Source organism: Meleagris gallopavo, chromosome 6, assembly GCF_905368555.1.
Source record: "Meleagris gallopavo chromosome 6, MGAL_WU_HG_1.1, whole genome shotgun sequence".
Classification (NCBI taxonomy): Eukaryota; Metazoa; Chordata; class Aves; order Galliformes; family Phasianidae; genus Meleagris; species Meleagris gallopavo.
In genome coordinates this window covers 28,802,699-28,820,856 of record NC_139409.1, presented here as the reverse complement: position 1 = coordinate 28,820,856, position 18,158 = coordinate 28,802,699, and the positions used below count along the sequence as shown (strand labels likewise).

At 36.7% G+C, this 18,158-nt stretch overlaps 1 protein-coding gene across 1 annotated transcript in view; it reads right to left on the bottom strand.

Moving 5' to 3' along the window:
• Window positions 1-18,158, bottom strand: part of HDAC9 (histone deacetylase 9) — a 465,688-nt gene that overhangs the window by 403,589 nt on the left and 43,941 nt on the right. Inside the window, exon 4 of the mRNA XM_019616457.3 lies at window positions 3,062-3,156. Coding sequence (XP_019472002.2) covers window positions 3,062-3,156 — 95 coding nt within the window. The remainder of the gene's footprint in view (window positions 1-3,061; window positions 3,157-18,158) is intronic.

The following is an 18,158-nucleotide window of genomic DNA, read 5'->3' as shown; positions in this document are numbered from 1 at the left end:
AGCAAATCTGCAGTTTGAACTACTAAGAGGCTTATACACAAGCTATGAAGCCATGAATTTTCCCATTAGATGGGAAGAACTCCAGCATGGCACAGTAAAGCAGTTTTCTTATAACACAAAGACCTGAGTATCACGTTGGCCATACAAACTTTGTTTTAAAAATCCTAATTACTCCTTTGCTCATCTTCCCATTGAAAAATTAAAATTACAACATTCCAACATCTCACTACAGTTCAGGAACAGAAGTCCATAAGCATGTTCAAGTTCTGTGATAGTGCGATTGTTAGCAGCATACAAGAGCTCACACAGATAATAGAGAGAATTAAGTCCCCCATCCTCAAAATCTGCTCTGAAAAGTATGCAGGTAGAAAATGGACAATGTACTGAACAGAAGACTGTTAAGTAGATTTTCATTAAGAGACTACAGAGCATTTTGTGTGTTGAACAAACAACAGATCCTTCTGAGAAATAGTACGTCAACATACAATTCACACTGTATGATACTGCATACATTTTAGGAAGACTAATTAAAGTTTTCCATGCAAACTTAATAATGGCATTTTCTGACTACTTGACTCTTCATTAAATCTCTCTAATACTTTTTATATGTTGAAATTAAGCTACTAGGTACAGATATGCTGAATTTGGTAGTCTTATTCTCTTTAGCAGAGCTGAGATTTCATTCCCCCTGCTGTCTGTCAACCTCTAATGTGATTTCCCAAAGGTGCTAGAACTTCTCTAGTGAGATAACACAGTGATAAGTATTTTAAATGAAATCCTGGCTCTGTACAATGTACTGCATTGTTCATATATGAGGACATCAGTGTAGTGCCATAGGCAGCAGACAGTGAGCCTGCTTCCCTTCTGAATCAGAAAGTAAATTCAGTGATCAGGATACACATATAAAATGTATATAAACCATTCTACCTTTTAAAATCTGTACAAAAGCTGAAAGACGTGGTGCATAGCTAGTAACTCTCAGAAAAGTAGAGAATATCAATTTAGAAAAATGAAAATTAGAACAGATGTATAAAGTAGAAGCATGTTTCACATACATCTTCAAATAGGAAAGCGTGGAGACTCAATTTGTACCAAAAGTTAAAAGCAATGCAAAGGCACTTCAGTCATACACTGTGCAAGCTTCCTGACAAGTTCTTTTAAAAATGTGAAGTTCTCAAAAGTGCTAAAAGAACGCATAACAATTTTTCATTCATTTAGGCAACTCACTGTGTTCTTCATGCTGTTGCTCAGTGTTTCAGCTGTTTCCTAACCAACCATTTTCCATTAGCAGAAAAGATAAACCCTTGATCACTAGTTCTGAAATTTCAAAATATTTCTACTTTCCAGAAGAATGCTCTAAATATGGCCAATGGAACAGAAGTGCTATCACTTCCTTGTGATATTCATTAAGAAATCTGTGGATTTAGGATATTCCTATCTTATAGTCCCTTCTATGAGATCAGTACATTTTGCTTTGTCTTCCCCTTTCATGCCAATCAGTGGCTTAATTTTCAACAGACGCTTTTGTGTGTCAAAGGTACTTAACTTGTTTTAATTAGTTCAGTGTGAAAACAAGGAAAACTGAACATGATACACACTGAAGCAATATCAAAATTGTTGGTGGAACTCGATTGGGATGTCGGTTAACTGAGGATAGTGAAAGTCTGGGAAGAGTAGATCCTAAGGACTACATTTAAAGACATTTAGGCATCCAATTTCTATTGAAATATTTCTAAAGTGCCTAGATGCCTTTACAAGTAACCTTGTTATATTGAATGCTTCTCCTTTATTGGATTTAGAAAGACAGCAGATATGAATGCAACATTTATAAATGTTTTCACAGTAGTGAGATTACTGGAAAATTTACTATTTTTTTTTTTTTAAATGAAAACCAGCTTCATTTTGGCTATAGGCTTCTGTATACCATCTACTGCAAGAAAAGATACATTAGAAAGTGATCAAATTGAATGGTGTATCTTGGAACTTGAACTGTACATTTAGGAAAGTATAAAATAATTTCTTACTAGTTACTTGAATACAGATAAAATAAAGAAATGTCTCTATACTGCATACCCCATGATGATTTGTATGGATAATTCACTGCATGTACTGAATCACACTACAACAAGAAAAGCATGAAACCCAGCTGTTTTACTCAGTGTAAGAGCAATTACTGCCATATTTCAACTCTACAGACAACAATTCTCCAAGAAACCTCAATGAATTATATTTCTATGAGATAGGGCATCTAGCACATAAACAGAGCTTACTGTTACAGCATTTTCCCTGATGCTTTTATAAGCTGTTTGTACAAAAGCAAAGCAGTTATAAAATAAGCCACCTGTAAAGGGTTATTTTACCAACAGTACTAGGAATAGATACATGCAGTGTGGGTGAATGAAGCGTGAACCATATGCAACATTGCACAGATTTGAACTGGGGACTCTTGCTCCTCAAAAGGGCTCAAGTCAATGCACGTTCCATATGCAGCATTCTTTCTTTGGAAGTTTGAACACAGGCTATAGGTACTAATAGTTCACTACCTACTGCAGTTTCACCTGCAGTAGCTCATTTTCCAGGCATGAGGTGAAGCACATCCAGAAACACCTGTTAGGCATCCATAAAGGAAGAAGCTCTGCAGTGAACGCCCGGTGTGGGCAAATACAGCTTTAGACCTAAAAACAACAGAATGCCATCTGCATTCTTTCTTTAAAGAAAGCAGTTGTGCAAATAAAAATATAATCACTAAACACAAGCATTAAAAATTAAAACATTTTAAAATGGTTATTCATATCCAGATGTGATTATTCAATTTCTTTATAAGTTTTATAAAAATATTAAGAAAGCACTGGCTTGAAATTGATTTGATACTCCTCGAAAAATAGCTTTCTTAACCTGCATAGCCTTTATCTTGTTTTATAAGGTAGTCACATCTCATGAATTGTAGCTGGCATATCAGTCACTTGCCAAATCCATTTCATCACCACAAAGTTCTGTATATCCTAATACAGGACAGTATTCTGCATAAGTGAGGTACAAAAAAAGAAAGAAGCAGACTGACCTGGTTGTGTTGTGGAGCTCATTGCTGTTGATGGTATAAAGTCAAACTGGCAGATGTTGTAGAGATTTTGAGGTTCTGTCTGAAATGAGGCGAGTCTGTGAAAGTAAAGAAAAAACCATTCTATATTTGACCTATACGTTAACAACATGCTATTTTAAGAGATGTCAATCACAATTACACAGAATATCCGAAATCCTTATCAAGACTAGATGTTCTTTCTGTCACATCAATTTTTGCTCTGAATTCAAAATCAAAGGACCACTAAAAACACGATTAAAACTAAAAATCCTTAAGCTTCAGGGCAGACAATAAATTTCTATTACAGTCCTTTTATAGATACAAAACAATGTGAGAAAGAAAAAGCTGAACACATCATTTATCTTTCCAGTAAGATCAGGGAATTTTAAGAACTGTTTGAAAGAGTTTGAAAGACTTGAGGAAGAGAAAAAGGGGTCATATCCTCGCAGCTAAGCAGTGGCTAATTCACAGTTTTACTGCAGACTTTTGCAGTCAGTCTTGAAATGCGACCATGCAGAAGCAGAGCCGTATTCAAAAGCCTTTCTGGAGGATGTACTGCTTTCTTTATCTCTAATATTTAGATAGTTTAGAATAGAACTTGCTGAAATAATTAGCATAGTTTAATGGCTCTCCCACTACTAGCTAATGACATCTCTGACACTACCAAGATAGTTCCTAATAGCATGGGCTGCTCGAGAACCAGGCAAGGAAGTTTTTGCTATTTTGCTGAATCTTTTCACAGTCCTATTGCACTCTCAGCTCAAAGCAGAAGCAGAGGTAATAATATTCCTCTAATATTCCCATCTGCTGAAAGTTTTAAGCTGCAAAGAGGAGGCTATCAGGAAATGAAAATATATTTCCATTCAAGCAGGATATAAACAGCATAATGGGAAAGAAGAGAAGGTTGTAGTGCATTACAATGACTGCGACTACCCTATTCAGCCACAGTTCCTGAAGTATTTAAGTAGCCAAAGATATTCTTAGTGCTGAATATTTTAGCAGCTTTTGTCACTTTTTTAAACCACCAACTGCACATTTAGTTTCAAGCTGAGCTCAGCCAAATTTCAGCTAGTGAATTATATTTTAACCAATTACAATCATTTAAGTATAGCATAACTATCATTTGAGAAAGAGAAAGACACACTTAGACATGTAACTTCTGCTTTTATATCCACTAAAGTAGCCTGCTCAAACAGGCATGCTATTTGGACACAGCCAATGTTCTAGCAGACAGCATCTGGAGAACTAAGATTCATGATACTTCATGGAAATCCTGAGTACTTTTCTTTGCTTACCTTGTGCATCAAGTTTTTTGAAACATCAGATGTAACCGCTATTAAACTGAACAGACTCCAGTGTTAATCTAATCCAAAAGCTCCATTTGTGCATATCTTTATGCTGACTGAGGCAAGCAGTTACTTTCCCATCTAGCTCCAGGAAATTTCAATGAGTACAAGTGCATAATTAAGGCTAGTGGAGTTTTAAGATTATTATTTAATTTCATTTTAGCAGCTACAAAGATAATGAAAAAGATTTTCCAGGAATCCAACTTATATTTATTCAGTATCCAGCCTCAGTTGCTGACTCTTTGGTATTTCATAGAGGTAATGGATATTAACACTTAACTATGACCTTTAATAGAATGAATTTTCAGTAGAGATTTAAACTAAATATTACAGAAAAGTCTGAACATTCCAATTGGACAGCACTCTAATAAAAACACTTATGATCACAAAAGCTAAAACTATTATTTCTTTTGACTTCAATTTACATAGATCTTCCTATCTTATATTTTGAACTAGTACAACCAGAGAACACGCCATCAGCTCAGACAGTATTCTCAAACAGCTAAGCTTTCATTTCATGTCAAATCTTCACGTTTTCCCCCTTCCATAAAAATAACTGCATATAGTTTTTGATACCTATGCAACGTAGTATGCTTGGCATGTTTCTTTCAGTGCAAATAGTAAAGCTCCACATTCCATCAGCACGATAATACTGCCTATAACAAACTACTGTATTAGGGACACCAGTTTTGCTAAAACTCTATAGAGTTCAGGAAGTTAAACAAGCTAGACAGCTGTGTGAGCTGACAGTTGAGATGCTCTGATTGAGTGCCAATGGAGATAGCTAATGTAAGTTCAAGACCACTCTCAGACTACCTTGAAAAGTCTTGGCACCAAGGAAGGTTCATGAAGACCAGAAGCAAATGCTACTCCTGTCTTAACGTAGAGCAATGAGGAGAACGTGGAGAGCTACAGACTAGTCATACTCACTTCTATTCCTGGGAAGATGATGCAGTAAATAATCTTGGAAATCATTTATAAATACCTGAAGGATAAGTTAATGATGGGAAGTAGTCAAAATGTATTTAAGAAAGAGAACCATTGGCTAACCTAACGGCCAGCTGATTTATTGAGAGTAGTGGACATAGTTTATCTTGAAATTAGCAAGGCTTTCAGCACCATCTCCTGTGACATCCTCAGATGAACTGGTGAAATACAGACAGGTAAGCAGGTTGTGAGGTAGGCTGAGATGCCACATTCAAAGGGTTGTGATCTGCAGACCAAAGTCCAGCACTGACTCAGGTCAGTACACCAGGAGGGGATACTAGTGTCTAGCTCAAGGCTTCATAGTGCCAGTGTTGCATGAAAATATTAGAGTGAGGAAACACTGATAGTACTGAAGACACTGAAATATCCTTCTCATAAGGTGAGGCAGAGAGAAAGGCATAACTGTTTAGAAAGTAGAGGAGAAAACTCAGGGACAGCCTACCAATGTGTACAAACGTCTGATGGACTAAGTAGTATAGGCAAAGCCAAGCTTTTTTCAGTGATGCAAAGTGACAGAAGAGATGCCATACTTCAGTCTGTGCAAGTTCGATCTAAACATTAGAAAACACTTTTTCCACTGTTAGTGAGACCAAACACCTCATTAACAGGCTGCCAAAAGAGTGGGTGGAGTCTCTATTCTTGGAGATATTCAAAGTCCGATTGTAAACTACGTGAGGCAACCTCCTCTGTCTGACCCAGCCTTAAGGAGGGTGATGGACTGGCCGTCTCCAGAGGTCCATTCCAGAATCCATCCTCAGCTACTCTGAAACTTCATGATCAGCAAGCTATTTTTCCCTTTCAAGATCACAGAGACCATCAGAACTGAATAATCATTGAAGCTAAACCTTCTGAGAATAGCTCTCATGTAATAAAACATTCCACTGGGATCTCCATAAAGATATTTCTGTTAACTAATTTTGTGAATTCAACTGCACTAGTAATCTTATATTTTATGAAGTGATGTTGGCATCCTGCCCGATATTCTATTTCCATATATTTCTTGGAAATGCAAAACTTTAATTAAGCCAAGTGTTATTGCTCAGGTTCAGTTTTAACAACTTCTTACAACTATGATGGAAGACTCATATTATCTGACTTTACATTGAGAACCATGAGAAATTCCACATCATCATATACAGAATTACACCACAACGCTGACACTCTTTTAAATGCACTTTTACTGATAAGCTGACATGCTTCGTTTCTTTCCTTTAACTAAGAAAATGTCATACAATATGAACTGCAGTGCCATACGTTAGCACTGAATCAAAGGGGAAAAAAAAGAATAGCAATGGCCACAATAGATTAAAATTTTATGTGTAAAATATAAAATCACGAAGATAAAGCGATTCCAGGGCTCATTATATATTATCTCCAACCCTTAAGGCAATCCACTTTAACTGGACAATAACTCATCTCTTACTTGTTAGCCAAGTTATCACAAAATCATCCAGATTGGAAAAGATGTTCGAGACTAAGTCCAGTCTTCAATTCGACCTATCAAGTCCCATTACTAAAATCATGTCCCTTAGTGTCACAACTTCACCGTAGCCCAGTATACAGCAAATCTCTGCTATCCTGAGACTGTACTCACAGACTACCTTTTTTTTTTTCCTATATTGTGCCTATATTTCAAAATTCCTTTGAGAACTGAGTTTCTGAAACAGGATATAGTGAACACAAATTAACAGGATTCAAATGAAATAGATATTTCTACTTCCATTTCCCTCTTACCTAAGATGAATGTTTCATGTGCACTTCTGAAAAGATTCTATAGGCACATAGTTTTCAAAACTACTTCCCAGAGGTGTCTCCAGGATATTTCTCTTCCAAGAGGATTCTCTACAAAAAAATCAAATTATGCCTATTTGTAAAGGCTTCTAAAAAGTCATTACGCAGAGATTTTGTAAATAAATATAGAATGCTACACTTCATTAACTTAAGAACAGTTTCCCTGATAAAGTGTCTTGTTGATTCTCTGCTGAATATACTGTTTTAAAATAGCTCTGTTACTTTTTGACAAAATTTTTGTCTCTTATTGCTGTAGGTCATTCGCCTCAAGGAAAGGAACTGTAGTAACTTCTCACAACAGCTTGTGTGTAGAAACTAAGCATCAGCTTATGAGAATAAATACAAATGCTGTTATCCATTGAGCGGTTGAACAAAATGCATGATTAAAAAACAACAAAATAACAACTGATCACTACAGTGCACAATGGTTAGGAAAAAAAGATCTCTTTCAAAGAACTTATCAAAAAAAAACTTGAATGAGTATTTCTAGTACATGTAATGAAAATTAGATGTTAAAAAATTAATAACCAAGCTACAGATCTTATTCAAAAATACTGCATGGCAGCATTACGACTGGACGATAAACTACAGTGGACATAGCTTACATTGGTGAATTTAGTATAACTCCAAAGTAGCAACATCCAACCCTTTTAACCTTATGTGAACCATCTCAGTATGATTAGAAAGCGAGCTGGCATATGGAAAAGAAGAAAAATAGGACCACAAATGTTTAGAATTAACACCAACATCTTAACACAAAAAAGACATCACCTCAAAAAAGCAAATCAGTTATTAATAGCTATATGCTTCTTTATTGCATTTTTACCACATTTGGTTTACAAATATAAGAATAAGGTAGACTAAAACCATGGCATAACGCAGCGTAACACACTTAGGCAGTAACCTTTATATGCCAAACAGTGCAGAATTCCTAGCAGCATTATCAAAGTCTACTACAAGAGATACTGGAGTTTATAACTGCATTCAGAGGGAATTTAGGGCTTCCATAGACCAACAAAGCCTTCAGTATCCTATGCTCGGTTCAGGATTAAGTATTTTACAAAAAGGTATTCAGGCACCTTATTCTTACTTCGGTATCCACTTACTTACCTTTTGAAGTCAATAGCAATTTTGCACTACATATAACACCAAATCTGTCAATAAGGAACTACCCCATCAGCAAGTTCTGGGCTGTTGCACTATTTTAGGTCCCCACTAAAGTCATTTTTTATTCTGCTAAGCAGAAAAGTTTTGTTTTTTCTTTTTTACTCAGCCTGTAATTCCCAGACATACTACCATATAGCTAGTTTTAAATTATAAGCACAGAATGGCACAGGGTGGCAGAAGGTGGACCATGTTGTGCAACTAGGATGATGCGGTCAATTCATTCCCCCCCCCAGGAGCATATTGGCTAAGTGTTGGTGTGTCTTGATATGCCAGCGGCACACCTACAAAAACACCAACCCCTCCTCCTACACATTTAAGTTGGGTTGCCTCTACTGGATGCAGAGCCAAGAAATTTACATTATTTCTTTTGAAAAGTTACATCATCATGCTTTTCCAGTCACTCATACACAACATCACAGTTTCATACTTTGCATATTGTGAGCATACTACTTATGTAATTGTACACAGGAAGTCTCAGACTGCTAAGACAGCAAATCCTTCTCTCTGAAGCTCTCTCAAGCAAAATAGCCATCTAGCTATTTGGTCAGTCTCTTTTGCATTCACCATCTTCTGCACAGATGAAGTAAATAAGATTTCTGAACAGCAAGATATGATGATGCCTTCCATCAGAAAAGAGTCTTAGGCTTCAATCATCAGGATTAAATGATGCGCGTCCAAGCAGCTGCTTGAACTTCTGCAGTGCCAATTATGATTTCCCAGTGAAGCCAGTAGGAAATACAATCTATCTGAAAACACCTTTTTTGTCAGCTTCGTCAGACTTTTGACCTGGTTCACCATGCAGCTGCAGAAATGTTTCTGCTGCAGCTTAGGCTGTCCTGCCTCCCTCCTCCACACTGATCCCTCGGCTCCTTCACTGGGAGGGTGGCCAAGCACTAGCATAAAGTCACCTGGATAGGATGTGTAGTGTCCATCATTAGAGGTATTCAAAACCCATTTGGACATGGTGCTAACCAGTTTATTCCAGTTGAGCACGCTTTCTGCTCTGGCATTGAATCAGATGAGCTGACACACACACAGATCTCTGGTAGGGAATTCTAAAGCTGGTATGGTCTACTGCCCCAAATACTGGGGTGTGGAAAAACATGAGATAGATATAGCTAAAGGAAAGTAGTCATCGTTTATACACTTACATTTTTTTTTTTTTCCCCATAAAGCTGTATAAAGTAAGCTACTGCAAGAAATTATAGAGCATAGAAGAATATCTCAAATCCTAGATTTCTTTTATCCTGCTCCTCTTCTCCAACACTACCAGCACCAATTATCCAAATAGAGCTGGGGCACCTAATAGAGTAATGCTTTGTATCAGACAGTAAGAAGATTTTTAAATTTGCCTTTGAAAAAACTTTTAAGAAGACTTCTGTAGAGCAAAGGCAGATCTTAATGAGAGCAGGAGCACAGAGACTTGTGCAAGCAGCGTGAGCTCCACGCTGCTTATTTACGCTGTGCTTCAGGGGGTATTTGATGCAGGACTTCAATAATCAATAATTTATTACCAATGTTCATCAATAATTTATTCACATAATGATGATTCAAAAAATTCATTAAAAATGCATGAGATTTAAATTTGATTTTTAACTATGGAAATTATTAATTATTGGTTACAGTAGAATATAAGGAAGATCATGGCCTGTTTATTCTATGTTTGCATACACACAAAATAAACTATAAGCTTCCTCTTCTAATTAACTGGAATAAATTAAAAAGAAAAAAGTAATGAATTTCACAGAGCTAAAGAAGAAAGAATTTTACAGAAGCTGTGTAGCAAGAATACAAACCTTTCACTAAAGCTGATGCTTTAAAAACACTTAAAATACTTATATTGGACGTCTTTCAATGATCGATTTCTTTACAGTAGAGTTTTGCTTTTCTTCACAAAACAAATTCATGATTAAAACTGATGTTTGTTAGGAGTATGCTTGAGCAGGGGCTAAGTAACACTAACTTTGATTAATACTTCTGCATTGTCAGCAGTGGAATACAAGACTTCTGCATCTGTGAACAGATTATATAATCAATGAATATACAGACTAATTATTATGAAATAAACAAGAGAGTTTAGCTAAGCAGGTTATCATACCAGAAAGAAAATAGATAAAGTGCTGACCCTTGTCCTAGGCTCGCTGTAAAACTCCAAAGGAGGGATTTCCAGAAAGAGATCCTTCCCCACTGGCAGTCAGCTCTTAAATGGGTCTAGGAGAGGTGGAGCCAGGCTCGACCCCTTCTAACAGCACAGGTGAATTCCTTCATCTGTGGTCCCATAGCTGACTCATTGCTCACCTCAGGTGATCAATCAGAGGTTCAGGCCATGATTCAGCAGTTCTCATACAGAGATAATCTGTTAATCTGTTAACTAGCTTCTGCCAGTGTTGTTTTCATGTAGGATCAGCTTTCTATGATTCCATCAATATGGAAAAAAAAAATTAAAAAATAAAATCAAGCATTACCTTTGCTGATTTCTAAGTTGATAATATAGAGGAACTTGCCAGACACAACATAAGAGAACTACTGGTGCACCTGGCTAATGAACTAAAATCATAAACCAGAACTCAGGAAAAAATTCTGACCTCTGCTACAAACACATATAACGGGAAAACCTCAACACATTCACAATTATCATGGACATTGTATAATCAATGGATATACAGATGGTATATGTATAATCAGTGGATATACAGATGGTACGGTATATCCAGGAGCTTAGCTGATGTAATTGTTATATTGGAGTAAGGAAAGGAAGTCACTCACCCTATCCTGGGCTCGCAAGATGGACTCCAGTGGAGCAGATCTCCAGAGAGATCCTTCCCCACTGGCAGTCAGCTCTTAAATGGGTCTAGGAGAGGTGGAGCCAGACTCCACCCCTTTCTGCAGCACTGGTGAATTGCCTTCACCTGTGCTCCCGTGGTTGACTCATTGCTCACCTCAGGTGATTAATCAGAGGTTCAGGTCGTGATTCAGCAGCCCCATACAAACACTAAGTCTTCTTCAGAGGGGTTAAAGAAAGTCCTGCCCCTCTCTTCCTCTCCCCCCTGAGGAAAAGAACCCCAATCAAATCGCTGCTTTATTTTGCCCATCAGATACTTTGAGTATAAACAACTATAAAAATTTTAAAGCAAATATTTCTGTACATTCAATTATTCACACAAAACTTACAAATGTATGAATTCCTGATACATTTATCACCTTCAATAAGAATGTTTAAGAATTGTACCTAGTGACAAGCTACAAGTAAATCTCAGGAAAACAAACTGTATCCATTCACTTTTGCATGTTGTTACAAGCATTAAAAAAAAATTAATTAACTTCTTTCCAAGTAACTCAGTTTCCCTGCTTGTCACAATTCCAACTACAGCATGTATTTTAGTTTGGAAGATTTAACATGCACAGTCATTTAAGTTTCAGTTATGTGGACTTGCTCCATCAGCACTAAAACTTGATTTTGAACTGCAGATTTAATATACTCGAGGCCTCAAGACAAATCACACCTGTAATCAAAGAGTCCCATAAAGACTTATACAAACAAGAGCAATCCTGTCTGCATGAAAACTGTTTGAATTAAAAATTGAAGTTTTGGCAAACCCATCAGTAGGAGCACTGTATAACACTACTGCTGACATTAATTTAAATAATAAATAGATAAACAAAAATCGTAAACAAGTTTTTCTAACATTAAAAGCTTGTGTTTTTTATTTCCTATTCTGTCATAAAGAGCAGCCAGAATATCCATAGAACAGACCACAACTCCTGACAAACATACTAAATTCAGGTGTTGGCCCTCAGCTTGTGATTTTTTTTTATTAACTTTATTCTTTTTAATCTTTTAGGAAGTAACAGGTGGAGGATGTTAAGCAGTCAAACAAATAATTCATTTTATGCTTCAGTGAGATTGTACTCCACTTGCTGTGGCATCTAAGTGAGAAAAAAAAATAGCTAAAGGAAGAGTAATCATCTTATTAAAAATAATAATGACTATTCTCTATTTTAACTGGTAGGTGACACAGAACTTATCCAAATTTATCACCTGCCAATTTTTCTGTTGTTGTTACTCACAAGCATTACTCACAAGCAAAATGCAATGATTTTAAATATTGCTGTGCAGCCTTAAAAGGCCAAAAGCATCTGAAAGTGAAGAGATATGTCATATGTCAAAAAAAGGATTTCCAGGTTGCAGAAGCAGTTCTAAATCAAAGCATCACCTATCAAACTAATGTAAACAAAGCTAATGTCAAACAAAATAGGACATTCCTTAAGCCTTTCGGACTCAAATGAAAGTGCACAGACATAGAGACAGGAAGGGGATACAATAAGTGGCGGAGAGGGAAACAGCCTGATTTCTAGCACACATTTTGGGATGGACAAAACAAGGCAAACAACTTTTCTTATGCAACATTCACAGACATGGGATGTTCCATTTGTAAGAAAAAAAAAAATCCAAAACTGCAGTCACAAACTGTCATTGCTAACACATACATTGCTCCATTCTGAACTAACTGGAATTAAGATAGAAACCACAGATGCAATATTTGTGAGCGTGCCAGAAAGGAAGAGGCTTTTAGGGGATTACAAGTTATTCAATACAGAATTTAACAGTCCAGTTTTCATAAAACTCAAGTTTTAAATTGATATGAACATAATTATTTACCATCCTCCTCACTGTATATATATCCAATATATACACATATATATCCAAATGAACAATTGCTCGCCCTTTAGGTGTAAGTCACCTAAGTCACTGCATTTCTGTAGAAAGGTAGAAGTTAACGAAAGTGGTCACAGATTCTTTTTCCACAACAGGCAGGAAGCACAAGAAAAAAATAATTAAAATCGTAGCATTATATTTGGATCTAGTGCCAACTCCTTGCAGCAAGTAACACCAGATGCACAAACAGGAATAGTTTTTATGTTCTAGGGCTGGCAAAGGCCCAACAACCTGTCCGCAGCCCATGGCAGCTCATCCAGTGGCAGATTTCCTGCTGCAGCCTCCAGACAGCAGGCACTTCTCTCACCTACCACACTGCAAATAAAGATAGAAATGAGTTTCAAGAGAAGTTTCATTACACTCAAGGATACTGTGCATACCACACAATGGACTTAAAGAGCAAATAAACATCACAATGAAATATTTTTCAATATATCTGTCTGGTTTTTTTCAACTAGAGATTTTTGTCTTTTTTTAAATAACATGGTAATAAAACCCCTCCCAACCCATGGACAACTTCCTATTCAGAATGGCCTACACAAAGTTACAGCAAATTAAAACCTAACACAAATCTGAAAGCAGAAGAGCAAAAATTGTCCTACCTAAAGGAAAATGCCCGATCCAATTACTCACAGAGCAATGCACATTAAATAGACATGGAAACCTTAAGTAAAGTTATATATATTAATATTGAAGGAGTTCCTTACTTGACATCAGCTACACTTCAATGGCAATATAAAATTTGAGCTTAAAACTAGTAATTATAGAACAGCATTGTCCCACAGCTGGAAGAAGCTGCTTTCCTCATGAATGCAAACATCCCTAACCATAAACCTGTGGCAAAAGCTCCTGCGTAAAACCGGATGAGGTCTCTCGACAAACGACTTCGGTGACGTCATCTCCTCTTGGAAGCCGTTCGCATTCCAAGGGAGCCAAATGGGAGGTCACATCAGGCTCTAAAAACAACAGCTAGGCCAGAGTGGCATAGAACTTCTTTTCATGGATCTCTGGTCTAAGGACTGAGCAAAACCAAGAGGCACTACACAGGATTTGGGACTACAGATGTTTCTGATTAACATAGCAATCAGAAAATTGAAGAAAACATATGATCTAGTTAACTGACTGAAAATAAAACTAAAAGAAAATGAGTAACCTTCTATTTAGCCACAGAAATACACTTATTGGAGTGTTCAGCTATTTCAGTGCTAGCCAATGACCTGCCTTCACAGTAAAATGTAGAACTCTTTTCATGGAATGGATACTACCTTGGGCAAATAATTTCAGTTCACATTCATTGTGTTTCTAATTTGAAGAAGCTAGAAGAAAGATGAATTGATGCTTCTGCTAAAAAAATTAAAGTTGCTATATATGGTGTGAAGTTCAACACTGGTGAAAGAAGAGCTACTGGTGGGAAATTGAGAGAAACCTTATCAGTGAGTTATAGCACTTCTAACACTACCACAAAGAACTCCATAAACAACAATAGGGTAAGCACACAATAGAACCTATGCTGCCAGAGGTCAACAGCATGCACACTTTCAGGCCTGTAGATGCTTCAGTCATCCATGTATTTTATTACTACAGTAATAGTATTTCAGCCATTTGATCACCTTACAAAGTTAGTTTTGTGGGTATTCTTCCCCTCCTTTTTCCTTCTACTCCCTAGAAAGGTAGAAGAGATCACTGGCAAAGCTTTCTAAGGCTGACAAACTCCATTTTCAACATCGCTTTTTTTTCTCCTCCCTCCTTCCTTCTCCCTTTTGGTATAAGCAGGAAGAAATCCTGTTTCCCAAAGGCAGGTAGAGAGATCTGCAGAGAAAGAGAAAAAATAATTCTGAAGCTCAGAAAGAGAGCAGAAAACAGAAGAGGGCATTGAAGAGGTTATAAGAATCCACTAAGCTGCCAGAAAACATCCTGAATGACAGTTCTGAGTTCTATCTCAAGATTTGCCTTCAGCTAAAATAGTCAATTGTGATAAAGGGACAAGGAAAAGAAGCAGCAAGTGAAAGTACAGCAGCATTCAAAAAATGCAGAATTTTCCTTCAGAAACAAATGGAAGCATCAACAGAGGAGAAAAACAAAGGGGAAAAAAGAGGTGCAAGACAACTCATGTAATAGGCAAGTCACACGACTCACAGTTTCATGTATTTTTTTGATGTTTAGATAGATCAAGACAACAAACATCTACATTTCGGCAAGAGTAATGCATTCTCAGGGGAAATGAAAAATATATATTAATGCAATAATAAAAATCTGATCCTACTAAAATTTATAGTAAAGGTCCAATGTGCTATTACTTCAACTTCATTGTCTTGAGCTCTTGGACCATGAAAAAAAAGTACTATCTATTGTCTTTGTTAATGTTTCATGTTTGTTTGTTTGTTTCTTTTTACTTAGACAAAAAAAAAAAAACACATACACAGGCAAGAGATAATCAACATGCCAAGACTTGGGAAAACATACACTGGCTTTGCTTTTTCTTCCTAGTCTCATGACCGACTGCATCAGGAAAAAGCAGATACTGATAAAAATAAATAAAAAGGCTTTTTCATGATGCACTTCACACAGCAAAAGAATAATGCCAGAGGAACAAAATTAAGGGGCATTTTCCAATGGTGCAGTAACTTTTCCAAGAAATATTTGCTTCCACTATCTGTGAGAAAAACACTTCTTTTCTCAGGAAGGAGAGACTTCAGTTACCTATGTTTAGGCATGGAACTCATAATTAAACATGGGCATCTGCCAAAGAAAATGCATTACAGACTACAGCAGCTTTGATGAAAAATATTCACTATTATTTTTTTCTGCCACAATAAAACCTCAGTTAAGAGAGAGAGAGAAGCATTTAAAGCTACAACTCTGCTTTCTCAAAATGAGATGTCAGTTCCATAATAAACATAGTATAGAGCTGTAGAATTTATTTCACCGATGGAAATATTATTTGCACTATTACAGTTTAGGAAATTAGAGTAGGAAATAAACCCTTTCATTTGATTCTATTACAATGCATATTTTTACACCACACTGTTCAGAGTACGTTTTACACCTTATCTTCTATCAAACCACAGTACTGTAATAATACATGCATCCCCTCTATATGTGAAAGAGAAAAAACTGACAGCAACTACATATTTTTCAGAACTCACCAAGTTCTCCATTCTAAATCACTTTTTATGCAAAAGTGATTCTAATCTTCGCTGCAACAGTTGTGTTTAAATATGCATTAATGGATGCACAGCTGTCTACATCCTACTTCACATTTCCAGAACAAGACTTGAACCCTATCAACACATTGACATAAACTAACCACCATAAAAGGCTCATTACTATTAATAACTTTGTTAAAAACCGTATACATGTCCCTTCGCCTCCTGGTAAAAGAAAGCTCAAATTGCTAACCTTCAACAGTGCTGGCCACCTCCTTCCTTTCTTTGTCTCTTGTCCTGGCAAGAGACAGGGAGACCACATTCAGTGCCTATACAAAAGCAGGAGCTATGACAGCAGCTCTGCAGAACCATGAACCATTGTCCAATGAACATCTGCACCAGCCTACTTGTTTCACATGTTTATCCCTCTTTACTATTCTCACGCAGATAAAAGTATGTGGGTATTAGTAATAAAGCCAAAAAGCTGTGTCCGTGTAAACTTTAAAATGCATTTCATTAAAAAAAAAAGCAAATAAAAGAACTGCTCTAAGGACTCTTGTCAGACCTGTGTGAGTGGCCCATGATTTAACAGGCACTGGTCACCTCTCTTTCCATGCTGCCAGGTGAAATAACAAGGTTAGGCTGAGAGGTAGAAGAATGTAAGCATAAGAAACATAGAATCATAGATTTGCTCAGGTTGGAAAAGCTCTTAAAGATCATCAAATCCAACCGCAACCATACTACCATAACTAACAACTGCTAAATCATGTCCCTGAGCACCACATCCAAATGGTTTTTAAACACATTCAGGGACACAAAGGAAACTTTCCTTCAGCACGTCTAGTAGACTTGCATCTTCCATCTTACAAATAAATAAATAAATAAAAAGTTGGCAGCTGCCAAGAAGCAAATTAAATCTCCTTTTGATTTTCACAGACTTGTGGAATAATTTGTTTCAGAAAAAGCAACATTTAGGTTTTTTTCCTTCATGGATTGAAGGAGATACTGCACAGCTCCATTCCTCCTCCTGTGCTCCAGCCTGCTCCCTTCCTCCATCCCTTTAAAGACAGTCAGTAAAGAGGTAACACATGCAATACAGCTCTTTCTTTCAGACACGTTTACCACTAAACATTTCTTACATACAATGAATGAGTTAAAATTTACTCTGAGCTTTATTTTGGAAAGTGCCTTGTGGTTTGGGTCAACTATCTGAAGTGCTACATTTCCTAGCCTATCATTACATCAAGTCAATACCTCATTAAGTTGGGGAGTGGAAAAGCAACTCAAGATTTGAAGTTAAAGAAAGTTACATATAGGGGTTTTACTTTAAAAAGTAAGGGTTACAGTGAATGGCAGCCTTCAGTCTTCAGTAACATAGTGACCTCACATGACTTTCAAGTTTTCAGCAGTAATCTATTTATTCTTTGTTTAAAAAAAAAAAAAAAAAAAAAAAAAAAAAAAAAGTCATTCTAATAGCATGTCAAGTTTCCTATGTAAAAGCTCTCCTGAGATTAAGACCCAGTGGAATTTTGTCTGTTTCAATTCACATTTTAGGGAGTTTTTCTTAGCCATCTCTTCTCCTGTAGCACCATCTCCTCTCCATTTCACCCACTATAAAAGCGTAGTGCATCTTTGATATTCAGCCCTTTCTGTTAATCCCATATCTCCTAGTTTCTTGTCATTAACATGATAACCTGTTGCAGTCACAGCCCTTTCCCAGCCTTCAACTCTTCTTAAAAAGTCACTTAGAAGATCTTGATTTTTACCTAAGCAATTCACTATCAGTCCTAATGTACTCCTGACACTATTTATAAACAGTAAATCTTAATTTCTGTGAGCTTGGTTGAGCTCTTCCTTCCATCAAGTTCTTTCCTATGAACCTGATGAAAATTAAAGACAATGCAAGTACTTTCAAAAATAGTAGC